Source organism: Kogia breviceps, chromosome 2, assembly GCF_026419965.1.
Source record: "Kogia breviceps isolate mKogBre1 chromosome 2, mKogBre1 haplotype 1, whole genome shotgun sequence".
Taxonomy (NCBI): Eukaryota; Metazoa; Chordata; class Mammalia; order Artiodactyla; family Physeteridae; genus Kogia; species Kogia breviceps.
In genome coordinates, this window is record NC_081311.1 from 599895 (window position 1) to 616790 (window position 16896).

At 53.8% G+C, this 16896-nt stretch overlaps 1 protein-coding gene across 1 annotated transcript in view; it reads left to right on the forward strand.

Annotated features, from left to right (window-relative positions):
• The window catches only part of CFAP46 (cilia and flagella associated protein 46), an 88365-nt gene that overhangs the window by 8176 nt on the left and 63293 nt on the right, over window positions 1-16896 (forward strand). The window contains exons 9-16 of the mRNA XM_067023764.1: window positions 2581-2680; window positions 7130-7228; window positions 9074-9264; window positions 13877-14105; window positions 14271-14391; window positions 15579-15702; window positions 15898-16028; window positions 16549-16676. Of these exons, the coding sequence (XP_066879865.1) occupies window positions 2581-2680; window positions 7130-7228; window positions 9074-9264; window positions 13877-14105; window positions 14271-14391; window positions 15579-15702; window positions 15898-16028; window positions 16549-16676 (1123 nt within the window). The remainder of the gene's footprint in view (window positions 1-2580; window positions 2681-7129; window positions 7229-9073; window positions 9265-13876; window positions 14106-14270; window positions 14392-15578; window positions 15703-15897; window positions 16029-16548; window positions 16677-16896) is intronic.

Here is a 16896-nt window from a genome sequence, read left to right on the forward strand (position 1 = left end):
GGGACCGCATGACATCGGGACACCTGCCCCGCCGCCTGGGACTGCACTGGCTCCACTGCAGGTCCGCTGCCTGCTGGTGAAGTGGAACTTTTTTTCATATATTTACGGACATTATTTTTCTCTCGTTAATTTTCCAATGATTTCTTTTGCCCAGTTTTTAAAAAGTAGATTGTAAATCATTTTACTAAGGACTTGCAAAAGCTTTTTCTGTTTCAAAATTTGAGCCTTCCAATTCCAGTATAATTATCAATTGTGTCAGTATGTTTACCTTTAAAGTAATTTTTGATGTATAGATGTGTTTTATTTTTATTTTTATTTAATTTATTTATTTATTTATTTATTTTTGGCTGCATTGGGTCTTCGTTGCTGCACATGGGCTTCTCATTGCGGTGGCTCCTCTTGTCGCAGAGCCTGGGCTCTAGGCGTGTGGGCTTCAGTAGCTGTGGCGCACGGGCTTAGTTGCTCCGTGGCATGTGGGATCTTCCCGGACCAGGGCTCGAACCCGTGTCCCCTGCATTGGCAGGCAGATTTCTAACCACTGCGCCACCAGGCAAGTCCCCAGCTGTGCTTTATTTAAGATAAGAATAATTTGAGCTGACATTCATCCGCCACCATCCTGGACCAGGCTCCATTTAGACCCGTCAGGGAGTCCCCACGCTCCTGGCCCAGCAGCCCGGTCGGTGGGCGCTGACCCGGCTCCCCCAGGAGCCCCGGCGTGTGACCCGCATGGAGCCAGCTGTGCCCCTGATCCTGACCCTCCACACCCGCCCCGGGCCTCTGTGCCCATGCCTGCCACACGCCCCCCCTCCCCACCCACCCCGCCCGTGGGTCTGTGGCTTCGCTGTTGCCAGTTGACTGCGTGGTGGCTAAGAGGCTGGCTGGTGGCTTGTGATGCGGCTTCCCGGGTGCTCAGCCCAGCTGCTCCCCAGGCCTGGGAGGGGCGTGTCCCCTGCTGGCCGGGGTCACAGGCTCAGCTGCTTGGAGATGCTGTCTGTGGGGTCAGGTCCTTCCTCAGCCCCGAGGCTCCAGCCATCTGTGAGGGGCCCGCTGAACCCTCCCTACCTGGGCTTCTGTATCTGGAATTCTGGGTAGAAATAAAAGTTTTGTGAGTTTAAGACCAAAAAAACACTGAAAATCAGTGATGACTCCCTTTGTGGGTTCTCCCTCCTTTCCTGCACGACAGTCCCAGGCGGCCGGAGCTCGGGGAGGTCAGAGGGGCTGTGGGTCTGGAGGCCCCACCAGGGCCCTTGGAGGTCCGGGCTGCACGGGTAGGGGCGGAGGGCAGGAACCCGCACCCACCCCAGTGAAGGGAGAAGGGAGGGTGCCTATTACAGTGGACAGGCTGCTTGCTTCCGGGGTGAGTGTCGGGGCACGGAGATAGTGGATAATATTCTCCTGGCTGAGAAGTGTCTTTGAGACTGTAAAGCGAAGCAGGCAGCTCCATAAAGTGCGGTTAGGAAGTTCATCGTGGGGACTGACACACAGGCAGGAACGGTCTGTGGACGACAATCCAGAGGCATCCGCAGCTGTGCTCCGAGCCACCAGAAGGGGCACAGGGGACTTAAAGGAGGACTTAAAGGGGCCAGAGCTAAAAATGGCACCTGACTACCAAGTGGGACCGAGGGTTTACCTCCCCTGGGGGTCCCGCGACCACTGTCAGCACAGGGCACTCTTCAGTTTTCCTATGAGGTGAAGGCAAGGGTTAGCACTGCGGGGACTCCTCTGGCTTGGACGCATTCCTTGTGAGCGGGCGGAAGCTGGGTCACGGTCACTAGAAGGGGGCGGGGGTGGGACTGCGGGCCTGAGAGGAGCTGACCAAGCGCAGCCCGTGTGGCCCGGCCACAGTCAGGTTGTGATGCCGGCCTCGGCAAGAGCAGGGAGGTGTTGGCTTATCCCCAAGGGAGGCTGGCATGTCTCGGGACGCTGCTGGTGGCCACTGCTGCTGGTGACCAGGGGTGCTGCTAAACACTCCACCATGTGCAGGGCGGGTCCCCACCCAGCAGAGAACTGCCTCGTCAAGATGTGATGGTGTCAGGCTGAGAAGCCTGGCCCATCTCCCACCAGAACCATTGCCTTGATTCCTGCAGTTTTATATTAAGTCTTAAAATCAGGCCGTTTAGTCCTCTGACTCTGTTCTTTTTCAGAGTTGCTTAGGATAGCCTAGGTCCTTTGCATTTCCATGCACATTTTAGCATCAACCTGCTGATTTCCACAAAGCCCACGATCGGCAGTTGGCGACTGTGAGTGCTCTGGTCACAGGATAGGAAGAGCCGCCCCGAGGAAGGTGTATCTGTCTCTTGTGGCCCCTGCCCCCCACCAAGGGCTCAAACGGTGATGCCCAGGGCTCACAGCCCCTCATCAGGCTGCACCTGCACCTGCCCTGAGGCAGTGGAAGTCCCTCCAAATCCTGTGTCAGGGCCAGAGGGGGCTGGGCTTAGGGACCCTCACCATAGGATTTCTCTTCTCTTCCATTTTATTCCTGCCTCCCCTAAGTGACAGCTGAAGGCTTATTCTACCCACACAGGTGGGTGTTTCTTGTTGTCTCCTATTGACCCAGTGCTGTTTTGTTTCTGTTTCCAGAATTCTTTTGCTTTTTGAATTAGCTCATCTTTCTCTGATCTTGAAATGTGGGGAGATCACCTCTGACTGCCTCTCAGACTTGAAGAAGATGGACAGCGAAGTAGGTGGTCAGGGACTGGGTGCACCACCCCTACTCACTGTGATCTGGACATGAAAGGCAAAAAAAAAAAAAAAAGTGGGAAAGGAATTCAAAAGCCCCTCACCAGGAGGGCCTAAATTGTTGTGTTGGTAAATTTCCTTTCAGTCTTTTTCAAGTGCAATTCATACAGTTGAGATGATGTGATTTTTGCAGTTTTGCATCAATAGTATCATTAATGATAAATGGATCAATTTGTCAAGAGAATATAACAATTGTACATGTATATGCATCCAACATTCGAGCACCTAAATATATTAAGCAAATACTAACAAATCTGAAAGCAGAAATAGACAGCAATGCAACAATAGTAAGAATCTTTAATACCCCACTTTCAACATGGATAGATCATCCAGACAGAAGATCAGTAAGTATGTATTGGGCTTGAACTACACTTTAGACAAAATGAGCCTAATAGACATCTGTAGAACATTCCATTCAATGGAGGAAAATACACATTCTTCTCAAGCACACATGGAACATTCTCCAGGACATATCATACATTAGATCAGTGGTATCCAACCTTTTGGGCACCAGGGACCAGTTTCAAGGAAGACAGTTCTTCCACGGACGGTGGGTGGGGGTTGTTCAGGCGGTAATGTGGGCGCTGGGGAGCGGCAGGTGATGCTTTGCTCGCTCGCCTGCCGCTCACCTCCAGCTGTGCGGCCTGGTTCCTAACAGGCTGTGGACTGGTACCGGTCCACGGACTGAAGGTTGGGGACCCCTGTGTTAGATCATAAAAACAAGTCTCAACAAATTTAAGATGATTTTCTGACCACAATGGTGTGAAACCAGAAATCAGCAACAGGAAGAAAGTTAGAAATTCACAAAAGTGTGGAAATTAAACAACATACTCCTGAACAAAGAAGAAATCAAAAGGGAAAAAAAGATTCTGAAACATAGGACAATGGAAACACAATATACCAAAACTTATAGAATATGGCAAAAGCAGTCCTAAGAGGGAAGTTCATATCCAAAAACACTTACAATAAGAAAAAAGAAAGATTTCAAATAAATGACCTATATTTGTACCTCAAGGAACTAAAAAAAACACCAAAAAACAGAACAAAGCCCAAAGTTAGCAGAAGGAAGGAAATAACAAAGATCAGAGCAAAAAACAAATGAAATAGAGACCAGAAGACAAATAGAAAAGATCATTGAAACTGACAGCTGGTTTTTTGAAAAAATAAACAAAATTGACAAACAGCTAGACTAGGAAAAAAAAGAGAAGACTCAGAATCAGAAATGAAAGAGGAGACATTACAACTGATAACATAGAAATACAAAGGATCATAGAGACTACTGTGAACAATTATATGCCAGGAAGATGGGTAACCTATAAGAAATGGATAAATTCCCAGAAGCATACAACCTAGCAAGGCTGAATCATGGAGAAATAGAAAATCTGAATAGACCAGTGAGTAAGGAGATTGTATCAGTAATCAAAAAATCTCCAAACAAGGACAAGATGATTTCACTGGTGAATTCTACCAAACATTTGAAGAAGAATTAATGCTAATCCTTCAAAAATTCTTCCAAAAAAATAAAGAGAAAGGAACACTCCCCAATTCAGTTTACAGGGTGAGCATTACCCTGATACCAAACCAGACAAAGACACTATAAGAAAAGAAAATTACAGGCCAATATCCCAGATGAACACAGATGCAAAAATCCTCAACAAAATACTAGCAAACTTAATTCAGCAGAACATTGTAAAGATCAAACACCATGATCAGTGAGACTTATCCTGAGGTTGAAAGGATGGTTTAACGTAGGCAAATCAATAAATGCGATATGTCATGTTAACAGAATGAAGGGTTAGTATACGATCATCTTAATAGATGCAGGAAAAGCGTTTGACAAAATTCAACATCGTGTCATGATAAAAACTCTCAGCAAATTGGGTATAGAAGGAATGTACCTCCACATAACAAAGACCACGTATGACAAGCCCACGGCTGACATTATATTCAATGGTGAAAGACTAAAAGCTTTTCTTCTACTATCAAGAATAAAACAAGGGTGCCCACTCTTGCCACTTCTGTGCAACATAGTACTGGAAGTTCTAACCACAACAGTCAGACAAGAAAAAGATAAGTCATCCAAATCAGAAAGGAAGAAGTAAATGTGTCTCTGTTTGCATTTGGCATAACCTGTTTATACAGAGAAAGCTCTAAAGACCCCACCGAAAACCATTAGAACTAATGAGCAAATTCAGTTAAGTTGCAGGATTCAAAATCATCATCCAAAAATTGGTTATGTTTCTGTTCACTAAAAATGAACTCAGAGAGAAATTACGAAAACAATTCCATTTACAATAGCATCAGAAACAGTAAAAGACTTAAGAATACGTTTAACCAAAGAATTGAAAGACTTGTGCACTGAAAACTAGAAGACATTGGTGAAAGAAATTGAAGAAGACACAAAGAATGGAAAGATATCCCATGTTCTTGGATTGCAAGAATGAAAATTGTTAAAATGTCTATACTACCCCAAATCACCTACAGATTCAATGCAATCCTTATCACAATTCCAATGGAATTTCTCAAGAAATAGAAAAAAAAAATTGTATGGAACCACAAAAGAGCCAAAGCACTCTTGAGAAAGAAGAACAAAACTGGAGGCACCACACTTCCTTATTTCCAACTATACCACAAAGCTATAGTAATCAAAACATATGGTACTGGTACAAAAATAGACACACAGACCAATGGAACAGAATTGAGAGCCCAGAAATAAGGCCACACACATAATGTCAACATCTTTGAAAAGGGCAACAAGAAAACGCCATGGGGAAAGGACAGCCTTCTAAATAAACGGTGTGGGGAAAACTGAATGGCCACATGCAGATGAATGAAATTGGATGCTTACCTTATACCACTCACAAAAATTAAATGGATTACAGGCTTTAAGACCTGAAATCGTAAAACTCCTATATGAATACATAGGGCAAAAACTTATTGACATTGGTCTGGGCAATGATTTTTTGAATATGACAACAAAAGCAAAAGTAAACAAGTAGGACTACATCAAACTAAAAAGTGTCTGCACAGCAAAGGAAAACAACACAATGAAAAGGCAACCTATAGCATAGGAGAAAAATATTTGCAAACCATATATCTGATAAGGGTTTAATATCTAAAACATATAGGGAACTCATACATCAGTAGGAAATCATCATCATCCAATGGGAAACAATGGGCTAAGGACCTGAATAGACATTTTTCCAAAGAAGATACTCAAATCATACATGAAAAAGTGCTTAACATCATCAGGGAGATAAAATTAAAACCTCAGTGAGTATCACCCCACACCTGTTAGAATGGCTGTTATCAAAAAGACGAGATAACAAGTGTTGGTGAGGATGTGGAGAAAAGGGAACCCTTGTGTTCTGTTGTTGGGAATGTAAATTGATACAGCTATTATGGAAAACATAGGGAAGTCCTTTAAAAAATTAAAAATAGAACTACTGTATGATCTAGTAATCCCACTTCTGTGTGTATATCCAAAGGAAGTGAAATCAGGATCTCAAAAAGAGATACCTGGGCTTCCCCGGTGGCGCAGTGGTTGAGAGTCCGCCTGCCAGTGCAGGGGACGCGGGTTCGTGCCCCGGTCTGGGAGGATCCCACGTGCCACGGAGCGGCTGGGCCCGTGAGCCGTGGCCGCTGAGCCTGCACGTCCGGAGCCTGTGCTCCACAATGGGAGAGGCCACAACAGTGAGAGGCCCGCGTTATCACAAAAAAAAAAAAAAAAAAAAAAAAAGAGATACCTACACCCCCATGTTCACTGCAGCATTATTCACAAAAGCAAGATGTGGAAACAACCTAAGTGTCTGTTGATGGATGAATGGATAAAGAAAATTGTGTGTGTGTGTGTGTGTGTGTGTGTAATGCAGTGTAATTCAGTAGATGGCTAGACTGGAGACTGACTTTCCCAGATGGCCAGGAGTGGGATGGGAAATGGCAACCCCTTGGGAAAACAGTTGAGCAGTTTGTAAAAGTTGTGTGCCCCAGCCGCCCACCCAGCAAATCCCAAGCCCCGCCGCCCCGCCGCCTCCAGCATCCGGACGCCCCGTCCAAACCCGGCAGGGATTCAATGAAAGAAATTGTTGGCCAAATTTCATAACAGAGCGTTTGTCTGAAGTTGGTGTAGTTATTTAAAAGTTCTGTGTCCAGTGAAATTAACTATCAAAGGTGAAAAACAATTTTTTTCTAGCTTTCTCATTCAAATCTTTGCATCTTTTGGAAACATTTAAAGTTTTTCTTATATATATTTGTATTATCTAATTTTTATTTGTTGAATTTCTACTTAGTACACGAATTGTATTTTTAAACACTCTTTGAAGTTAATGAATGTGCATGATCGCTTTCGTTAAAACTCTCCATCTTACACAGCAACTCCTCTGCCCCGCAGGATCCCGGGAAGCTAATTGAAATCGAATGCCTGGAGTATGAATTGGAAGCTGTAAGACTTGCAAATAAAATTAAACTCTACACCCGAGAGGCTGTGGAGGTAAGTCCTCGAGTAGGAGCCGCAGCAGATGCTGAACTGTTGTGCAGGTTCCCTGGACCCTATGACTTGACTGGTGCCAGGTTTGGGGGGAGACCTGACAGGCACAGGCCAGCCCCCTGTGCCCTGGTTTCCCACCCGTGACTGTGGCCTCTCTGGCAGGAGTTCCAGGGGCCTGGGTGGCCCTCAGCTGCCGAGGCCGGCTGCCGTCCTCCTCCACAGCACAGAGCTGGGTCCCCCGGGGCCACCTTGGCCCGGCGGACGTCTGGGTTCATGCAGCCCATTCTCTGGGCCAGGGGCTGGGGTGAGACCGTCGTCTGGCCAAGCCCTCCTGCGGCCTATGTGGAGTGGCCCACGCCAGCACACTGATAGCACTTGCCGTTGGTGAGCACTGCGTCCCCATGGGAGCGCCTTGCCATCCTGACTCAGGTCCAGGAAGGCAGACGTTGCTCCGGCTCTACTGTGGGGCTGTCGGCCTTGCTGGGCTTGGGAAACAGAGGGGCTCCAGTAAAGTGGTGAGGTCATTGCAGGATGGGGGACGGGGGACCCCGGGGACGGTGGAGGGCAGGTCCAGAGGACCCCCACGAGCGTTCCTCCCTCGCTGCCCCCTTTGGAAACCCCTGACTTGTCTAGAATATTCCACTGGTATTTAGTGAGGAGGCAGCTCTCTCTCTGAGGGGCTGGCGCACGGCAGCCCGGTGAACACGGTGGCAAAGTGACAGACCACGTGAGCTCAGCGTCATATGTAATGCAGTCAGAGCTGGTCCAGCAGCCACCGCCAGAAAAGGAATCCAGCGATCATTTATGTTCTTTAATAAGAATCCTGCAGTTGCAAAAAGGGAACCAAAATACACTGAAACAGGATGATGGCGGCTGGCATTTCTTTGGGGTCCAGGTGTCCGCTCCCTGGCTCAGCTCCTGGGACCCTCTCTGGAGCCCCGTAGCCGGGCTGTCCTGCCCCACGTCCCCGCCTGGCCCAGGGGGAGCAGGAGAGGCAGCGTCGGCGCCGTGAGCTCTGCCAGAGGACGAGCAGCTGGGCCGGGGCTCCGCGAGGTCGAGGCCACCTGGGGGATGTGCGTGTTCCCTTTGGACTTGCCCAGGTGGCTGCCCCTGCCGGCGTTGACCTTCTCGAGGGAGGTCATGGACTACCTGTTGACCACGTGCTGGTGCTGGCAGGTGGTGGCACAGGGACTGCAGGGCCGTGTCCCTCTGCCTTTGTCAGCCTCGGACCTCGGGCCAGCGGCCCTTCAGGGGCGCCGGTTCAGTGTGGCTTTGATGGACGCATCTTGGCAGGCAGGAGGCATAGGGTCTGAACCCCAAGCCTGCGCTGGGCCCTGTGGCCTGGGAGCAGCACGAGGGGAGGCCCCTAGGTGCCAGAAGCCAGGGCCCACGGACGTGGCTGAGCTTAGGAGCCCAGGCAGCCCTGGTGGGCGCCGAGGGAGGCGTGGAGCTGGTGAGGCCCCTCGCAGAGGCTGAGGCCGGCCAGCGCCTGTCTGCTGGGCAGGGCATGTGGGGCACGGACTGGAGGAGCTGTTCATTGGGTGGTGGGCGTAACTGGGCGTGGGCCCCATAAACGTACGGGGCCAGGAGATCAGCAGCCTCGCTCAGATGGGCTCACAGAGGAGAGACACACCCAGAGGGCGCAGAGCCTGTTCTAAGGCAGAATCTCGACCGAGCCAGGCCCTTCTAGAAAAAATCACGCAGGCCATTTCCATTGACAGACTCAGACTGTGGGCCCGGGCCCCACCTGCGGCCCCCTGGGCTCAGGGCCGGCCGGGGCTGCCCTGGCTTGCCCTGTGGTGCGCATTGGCCCCCAGCCTCACACAGGGGCCACTGTCCTTTGTGCAGACCCAGCTGAGTCTAGTACGGAGACTGGACATGGTGCTCCAGCGAGCTGTGCGCCTGGGCGACCCGCGGGTCATCCACGCGGTGTGCGCCACGCAGTGGAACACATGCCTCCCGCTGCTGCAGCCCGACCTGCGGCACCATCTGCGGAAGTCGCTGACCAGCATCGCGGAGGTCCTGGAGAAGGTGGACAGGTGGCGGTCCTGGGCTATCCCCCCGGGGGGAGACAAGCGGGCGGGAGGTCCTTGGGGCAAGGACGAAGGCCAACTCATTTTCCCAAAAGCGGCAGGCAGGGCAGCAGACCTCACGGCTCCCCGCGGAAGCGCCAGCTTGAGAGGCCGGCAGGCCGTGGGGGAGGAGTGTCTGGAGTGCGGGGGGCAGGGCCTTGCAGGGGGAGGCTGGGGGGCACCCGGGTGGCGCCCATCTGAGGTCGAGAGGGGCCGGGGAGATAGGGCTTTGTCAGGAGGGTCCTGGGCTGCGTGGCGGCGGGATGGCAGGGCACAGGGCCTGTGGGCACAGGCGCAGGAGGGAAGGTGGGGCGGGCGGTGAGTCAGTGAGGCCCCCAGGCTGGGGGTTGCAGCCCATGGGGATGCTGCAGATGGTCCCCGGCAGACAAGGGCGCTGGAGACGGGGACTTGGTGTGTGGGCAGAGAAGAGGTGTGGAGGGTCACCCAGGAAGGGGGTGCAGCCGCAGGGAGGGGCGGTGGGGAGAGCTGCCCTGCCCCATCTGCTCCTGTGATTAATTAGGGTTGGGTTTCGTCCCCTACTTGAGCCCTCGGAGCAGGGGTCTCGGCAGGGGAGCCAGGTGCCTGGTTGTCAGCCTGAGGGTGGGCAAGGGGGGTCCCCAGGGTCTCCGGTACGGTTCATTTCCTGCCGGCACCTGGGGGTCTTGGCTGTGAAGAGCTGGGATTTTTACCCATTTTTTTTTTTTTAGAAGATGTTGGGGGTAGAAGTTTATTAATTAATTATTTTGGCTGTGTTGCATCTTTGTTTCTGCGTGAGGGCTTTTCTCTAGTTGTGGCGAGCGGGGTCCACTCTTCATCGCGGTGCGCAGGCCTCTCACTATCGCGTCCTCTCTTGCTGTGGAGCACAGGCTCCTGACGCGCAGGCTCAGTAGTTGTGGTTCACGGGCCTAGTTGCTCCACAGCATGTGGGATCCTCCCAGACCAGGGCTCGAACTCGTGTCCCCCGCATTAGCAGGCAGATTCTCAACGACTGCGCCACCAGGGAAGCCCTACCCATTTAAAAAATAGTTTCTCCTTCTGGAATCCCATGGGGATGTATGACAGGCTCCTAGCCCAGCTCCCGACCCCCGCCCCCCCCAGTGAACCTTCCACACTCATGGCACCACCCACCATGTGTGACACGCTGAATTCTGACAGATTTCCTCCAGGCCATTAGTACTCTTTTATTTTACAAATTCTCTAATTTTCCTTCCTTCCTTTAGCCTATGTTTTTAAATTTTAATGACTATTTCTTCCAAAATATCCTTTTAGTTTATTTTCATATTTGCCTGATTTTTAAAAATAATGTCTTCTAGTTGCCCTCTTTTTCTCTGACAGTTCTTTTTCTGATTAACTGAGATATAACTGCACACAATAGAATACACACATTGTTAATGTCCCTTTGCTGTGTTGTTTTTTAATCATGGGTGGGTGTCGAGTGCTGTCGAATGTTTCTTCTGCATCTATTAAAAGGTCTGTGACTTTTCTCTTTTGTTCTTTAATGTGGTGAATTATGCTGGTTGAATTTTGAGTGGTGAACCAACCTTGCATTCTCTGCATGGTCCTGACACACGTCAGCGTGTTGTTAAAGATTTTTACGTGTAGGTTCATGAGGACGTTGGCCTGTGATTTTCTTCTTTTGTAATGTCTGTGTCAGGTGTTGACATCAAGGTCATGCTGAATTTATTAAATGAATTGGGAAGGTGGGAAGGATTCTTTCTCCTTTGCTTTCTGAAGGAGTTTGTGCAATATTGGTGTTTTCTTCCTTAAATGTTTGATAGAATCCAGTGAAACCATCTGGGCCTGTCTGAAGCATTTCTTTTTCCATCCTTTTAATTCTCATCCTCTGTGGATCTTTCCATTTAAAGTGTAGAACACAGCTTTTAACAGCATGTAGTTTGGTCTCACTTCTTTCTGTCTAGTATGATGATCTCTGCCTTGTAACTGGAGTGTTTAGTCTCTTTGCATTTAGTGTAGCTTTGAACTTGTCTGCAGTCTCATCATTTGTTTCCAGTTGTCCCTTCTGTTCTGCTGCTGTGTTTTCCCTGCCTTCTTTGAGGTTAATTGAATTTTTTACCATTGCATTTATTTCCTCTATCAGCTTTTTTGTCCCCTGTACCCTTGGGGTTGAGGGGATTGCTGTAGGGCTAACAGTGCACATCCTCCTTAGCCAAGTCTGTGTGAGGCGGTGCTTCCCACCCGGCAAAGGGAAAACCTCACGCATTTCCCTTCATCTACCCCACTTTGTGTGGTTGCTGTCATGTCTTTTAGTTCTAAATGTGTTATGAACCTCATCTTATGGTGTCACTGTTTTGCTTTTAGCAGCCAGTGGTTTTTTTAAAGAAAATTACAGAGAAAATCAATAGTCTCTTATATTTGCCCACTTCTTTGTCAATCCCACAGACTCCTTCTTCTTTCTTACCCTCAGATCCAAGTTTCTTTCTGCTGTTATTTCAGCCTGAGGAACTTCCTTTATTTTTTTTCTTGTAATGCATGACTGCTGGTGACAAATTCTTTTGGCTTTTGTTGATCTGAAAATGACTTCACCTCACCTTCATCTTTGAAGATTATTTTCACCAGTTGCTGGATTCTGGGTTTACAGATTGTTTTTTTCTTTAAACCCTTTGAAGAGGTTGTTTTATTTTCGTCTGGCCTTCGTAGTTTCTGATAAAAACCCAGCATCTGGCCCATCTTACGTTCTGACCGTGGGTTACCTTTTCCTGTCTCCTTGCATGTCCAGTAGTTTTTTTATTGTGTAGCGAATGTTGTGGTTGGTGCGCTGTGGAGTCTGTGGATTCTGTGATCTTTTTTAAGTGAGTGCGGATTTTTGTTCTCTTGGGTATTTCAGTTACTGGCTGAGAGCTGGCTTCATGTTTTGTTGGCCATCCCTCTGGAAGGTTACAGTGTCTTCCAGCCTGTCTCAGTGGGGCTCAACCTCTAGCCCAGTTGCACCCGCGATCTCCGTGGGCTCGGCTGACATCCGGGGTGTGAGTGAGGGATACCCAGCTCTCTCTTCTCTGGTGGGCAGGTCTGCAACAGCTGCTCTGGTACCCGGCTCCTCTTCTCCAGCCCGGAGCAGCCTTCCCAGCCCAGAGCAGAGCCCCTCCCTGTGGACGGCAGGTGCCCTGGTTCTGGGCCCAGTGCTCTGCCCGCGATGCCACAGGACACTGTCTCCAGGCAGGGCGCACGCTCCTTCCTGAGTTCGCGCCTCCAGGGATCCCAGGCTCGTGCTGCCCAGACCCAGTGCCGTGTTCGGTCCAGCTTTGCAGTGGCTGCTCGTGGCAGAGACTTGATCACAGTTGGAAGCAGAAGGAACTCTGAAAATTTCTCATTTCTAAGAGTCCTTTCATCTGGTCCCATCATCCTGTTCTGGCTGGGACGGGGGCTCTCATTCGAATCTGCTCTGCTTACTCACCATCATCTCCCTGGCTTCACTGAGCCAATGGTTTACCAGGTTGTTCCTGATGCTGGCTGTGCCGCTGTGTAGACCTCTCCGCCCGGCAGGTTGTTCCTGGCCAGGGCTGTGCCTCTGTGTAGACCTCTCCCTGTGGTGTCGGCTTGCCTCAGCTGGCTCCTTGCGTGGTCCAGCCCTGGATGAGTCTCGCATTATGGATTCAAGGTCAGGCTGCCCAGAGCACACAGTTCGGTGCTGGTCCAGCTCCCATTGTGTGGGCCTCCTCTTCCCCTGCCTTAGGACCGAAGAAAGTGGCCCATTACTGGCTGCTGTCCAGACTTCCAGGCAGAGTCCGAGGAACCTGGTTCCTTGACGGGAGCGCAGACCTCACCCTTGGCATCAACCAGGTGCCCTCTCCTGCCCACCACTCCCGCCCCACGAGCAGCAGAGCGCCAGCCTCCAGGCGCCGTGGGCACTGCGTCCTCTTCCCTGAGGTCACAGGCCTAGCGTGTGACGCTCATGCCTTGTCGTGGCCTGAGGGTCGGCTCGTGGGTCTCCTAGAACTTTAATTCGACCAAACTTCTTGGCTTTTCTGATGCTCGCGTCCAGGGTGGAGGCTGTGGCATGGGGCTCTGCGTGCCATGGGTGAAAGACTTCAAGGAGACTGTATCACCATCGTAGACACAGCCATCCGCAGCCCCACCCAGCCCAGGAGGCTCCAGCAGAGGCAGCAGCAGCAAACACCAGGCAGGGCCCAAGGGTCCACGGAAGGCGTTCTGAGCTGGGGCATGTGCGCTTCGGCTGATGAGACGGAGAGAACTCAGAGCGGAGCCGAGGGGGCCCATCCCCCGAGGCAAAGCCTGGGCTTCGGTGGCACTAAATTCACTTGCTTAGCCACGGGGGTGCTGGACGAGATGCAGTGCTGGGCGCCGTGTCTGCTGAGCCCGCCACCTGGCTTTCGTGCACAGCCGGTCTCTGTAGCATGGAGCCTGGCTGGGCCCAGCTGCCGCGGCTCGGCCCTGACGCACCAGAGGGCTCTGAGGTCTCCTGTGGTCTGCAGGGACCTCCTCCTCGTCCTCCGTGGGTCCCTGGGGTAAGGCAGAGCGGAAGGCAGGGCTGGAAAGCCAGGCGCCAGGGGGGTCCCACGACAGCCCCGCCGGGCTCTTGTGATGCTGTCTGTCCCCCCAGCCTCATGGTCCTGTTCCGTTGCCAAGTGCACATGGAGATGGCGTACATTGAGGAGGATGAGGACCGGCTGGAGCCTGCCATGGAGCACCTGAAGAAGGCCATGCTCCTGGACACGCTGGGCCTCTACCAGGACAATCTCAGGATGGCCTTCAACCGCCTGCACCTCTGTGCCACGCTTTACCAGGTCCCCGAGCGCACCGAGGACAAGGCCACCTTGGCCATTGAGCAGGTGCGCCCCCCGCCCCGCCCCCAGACCTGGGCCCTGCGGCCTCTGCGCCTGGGGAGGGCAGGCGTCCTGGGCGGGGCCCCGTCAGGCCAGGAGCGCTCAGGAGACATGGGCAGCGGTGCTGCTCTGGACGACGCGAGAGCTCATCACGCCGTCTCCCCTTCACAGGCAAAGAAAGCGATGCCCGGGGACAGTGTGAGCAAGAGGCGGGCGCTGCTGGTGAACGCGGGCCTGGCCCTGGCCCCTGACACCTTCCAGACCGTGCTCGACAGCGAGAACGAGGCCAAAGGTGTGCAGGCTCAGCAGCACACGCACCTGAACCCACCCGCCCGCGGCCTCCTCCCACACGGGCCTCAGGCGCTGGTGCGCAGCCTCCTGTCCCCACTCTGTGTGACGGAGCACCTCCCGTGGCGTGGGGGGAGGCTCCCACAGCCGGGTTCACCATCACACAGCCTAGAGGCCCGAAGCCTGAGACCGAGGGGCTGGAGGGAGGGGCTGCCTGGGCCTGTCTCCCGGGCCCGCACGGCTGGCTCGCCTCTGCACCCGTTTCTCTCTGTGTCCAATTTCCCCTTTTAAGGACACCCGTCATAATGGATTAGGGCCCACCCTAATGACCTCATTTTAACTTGATTTTTCCTGGTAAGACCCATCTCCAAATAAGATCACATTCTGGAGTTCTGGGGCTTAGGGCTTCCTCGCATATTTTAGGGGGCTCTCCCCCCATGCCACTGGCCTCCCCGAGGATGGGGGTCCTGGGCTTCTCTGCATTACCCCCAAGTATATCAAACGCTTGCAGATGACAGATTAGCGCCTGGCTCTGGAGCCCCCCGGCGCCGTGCCTCTCGGAGTCCCACCTGCGGTCGCCCAGGGCTCCCTTAAGGTTGGCTTCCCCGGCAGCCTTCCGCCGGGCAGCCCCAGCCGTCCGCAGACGGGAGCCCGCGATGGCGTGTTGTGGATCCGGGATGGGGACTGGGGGACGGCTCTAGGATGTTACCCTTGGCCTCAGGGGGGCACGGACCTTGTGCTGTCTCTGTGGCTGCCACACGTCACCAGGTCCTGTTGTTACCCTGCCCGGGGCGTGGCAGTGCCACCCCATGCTTCCTTCTTGTCCTGCTGGGTGTGAGGGGCACGGGCCCAGTGGGCAGTCGCCCCGGACACGCTCGGGCTCTCTTGGTGCGTTTCACTCGGCGAGGGGCCGTGGGCACGGAGGCCGCCACTGTGCTGGGCGCGGGTGGACGCTCTTGGGGCCGGCCCGGCGGGTGCAGGGGGCGTCGTTCTGTGCACCAGCTGCCCCTGGTGCCCGGCGCCCCTCCCCCACAAAGGCACAGGTAGAGGGACCTAATCTTCATGAAAAGGTCAAAAGACGCCCGGGAGGCGCCACCACACCCGTCCAGAGGCCCACGCGCTGGGGTTGCGGGAACATGCCTTGACCCGAGACCCGCCGCGTCACCGCCCCGGCCTACTGTCCACCCTCAGTTTCCACCGGGAAAAAGCGGGGCCGCTTCTCCTACCTGTACGCGAAGGCGCAGCACCACTCCCTCAGCGTGGACGAGGCCGCGGGGCACGTGCGGCGCCTGCGGGGCCGGAACGACAAGGAGAGGTGAGCGGGCAGTGGCCGGGGGGCGTGCGGGGGCTTTTGGGTCGTCGCGGCGGGGGCACCGGACCGCCTGCCCCCGGGCAGCACCCCCGTGGGTCCTCCCTCCGCCTCGCGTCCGGGCTGGTGCGTCCGCTGGGCTCGTGGCAGGAGCCCTGCGCCGGTTCTCCCGGGCAGAGAACTCATCGCGCACCTGTGCAGGGTGCAGATCTGGGCCGAGCTGGCCAAGGTGGCCCGGAAGCAGGGCGTGTGGGACGTGTGCCGGACGGCCAGCCGCTTCTGCCTCGTGTATGACGTCGGCAAGGTGGAGCGGCAGGCGAGGCTCAAGCGAGGTAGGCCCCGGGGCCACGCCTGGGCGCCCGCACCGGCGGGGTCTCCCCAGAAGACCTGGGGTCGCTGCGAGGGGACCCAGGGCTGCAGGCGGGGGGCCTGCGGGCAGACGGTGGGCCTGGGCCGGCTACTCCCGTCAGCGCTGGGTCCGCACGAGTCCGGCCTGCAGGTCCCAGGGAGAGGTTGGTCTTGCGGACGGTGAGGATGGGGGGACCCGCGGGCAGCCCCAGGAGGCCCGGGGCGTGGGTGTTGGGGGCGAGGCCGGGGCTTCTCGAGGGGCAGAACAGCGCGAACAGAACCAAGAGCCCAGCTGTCAGGGAATCGGCGGGAGACGGGCTGCGGCCAAGCTGGCTTTGGGGACACCTCGCCGCCCCGTGGGGCCCCTGCGCTTGGGAGGTTTCTGCCGGCGCCTCCTGAGCACAGTGGCACCTCGCAGAGACCCCGCCGCCGCACCCGGGGCTGCGCCGCGTTCCCCGAAAGGCCGTTCGGGTTCTGAGCGTCCTGCCGCTCTGCTGTTTCCAGGGAAGAAGACGCAGGGCGGGGACGGCGCGGGGCAGGACTCCTCGGGCCAGTCAGACGCCACCCTGCAGAGGCAGGCGTCCCCCAGCCTGCTGCGCAAGTTCGCCGAGGTGGGGTTCATCAACGCCGAGGTGCGTCCCTACCCACAGCCCCTCGGCCCCCGCGTCACTGCGTCTGCACGGACGTGACCCTTACACTCCAGCCCTGCTCCCGAAGGAGCCTGTCCTTTGGGGAAGTTCTCCTGGGTTCTTGGGAGATTTTCTGGGAGAAAAATATAAATCAGAATGTATCGTGAGGGGTGTACATGTTAATTTTCCTTGGAAGTAATGTTTGAATTGTGTATCCATGGTG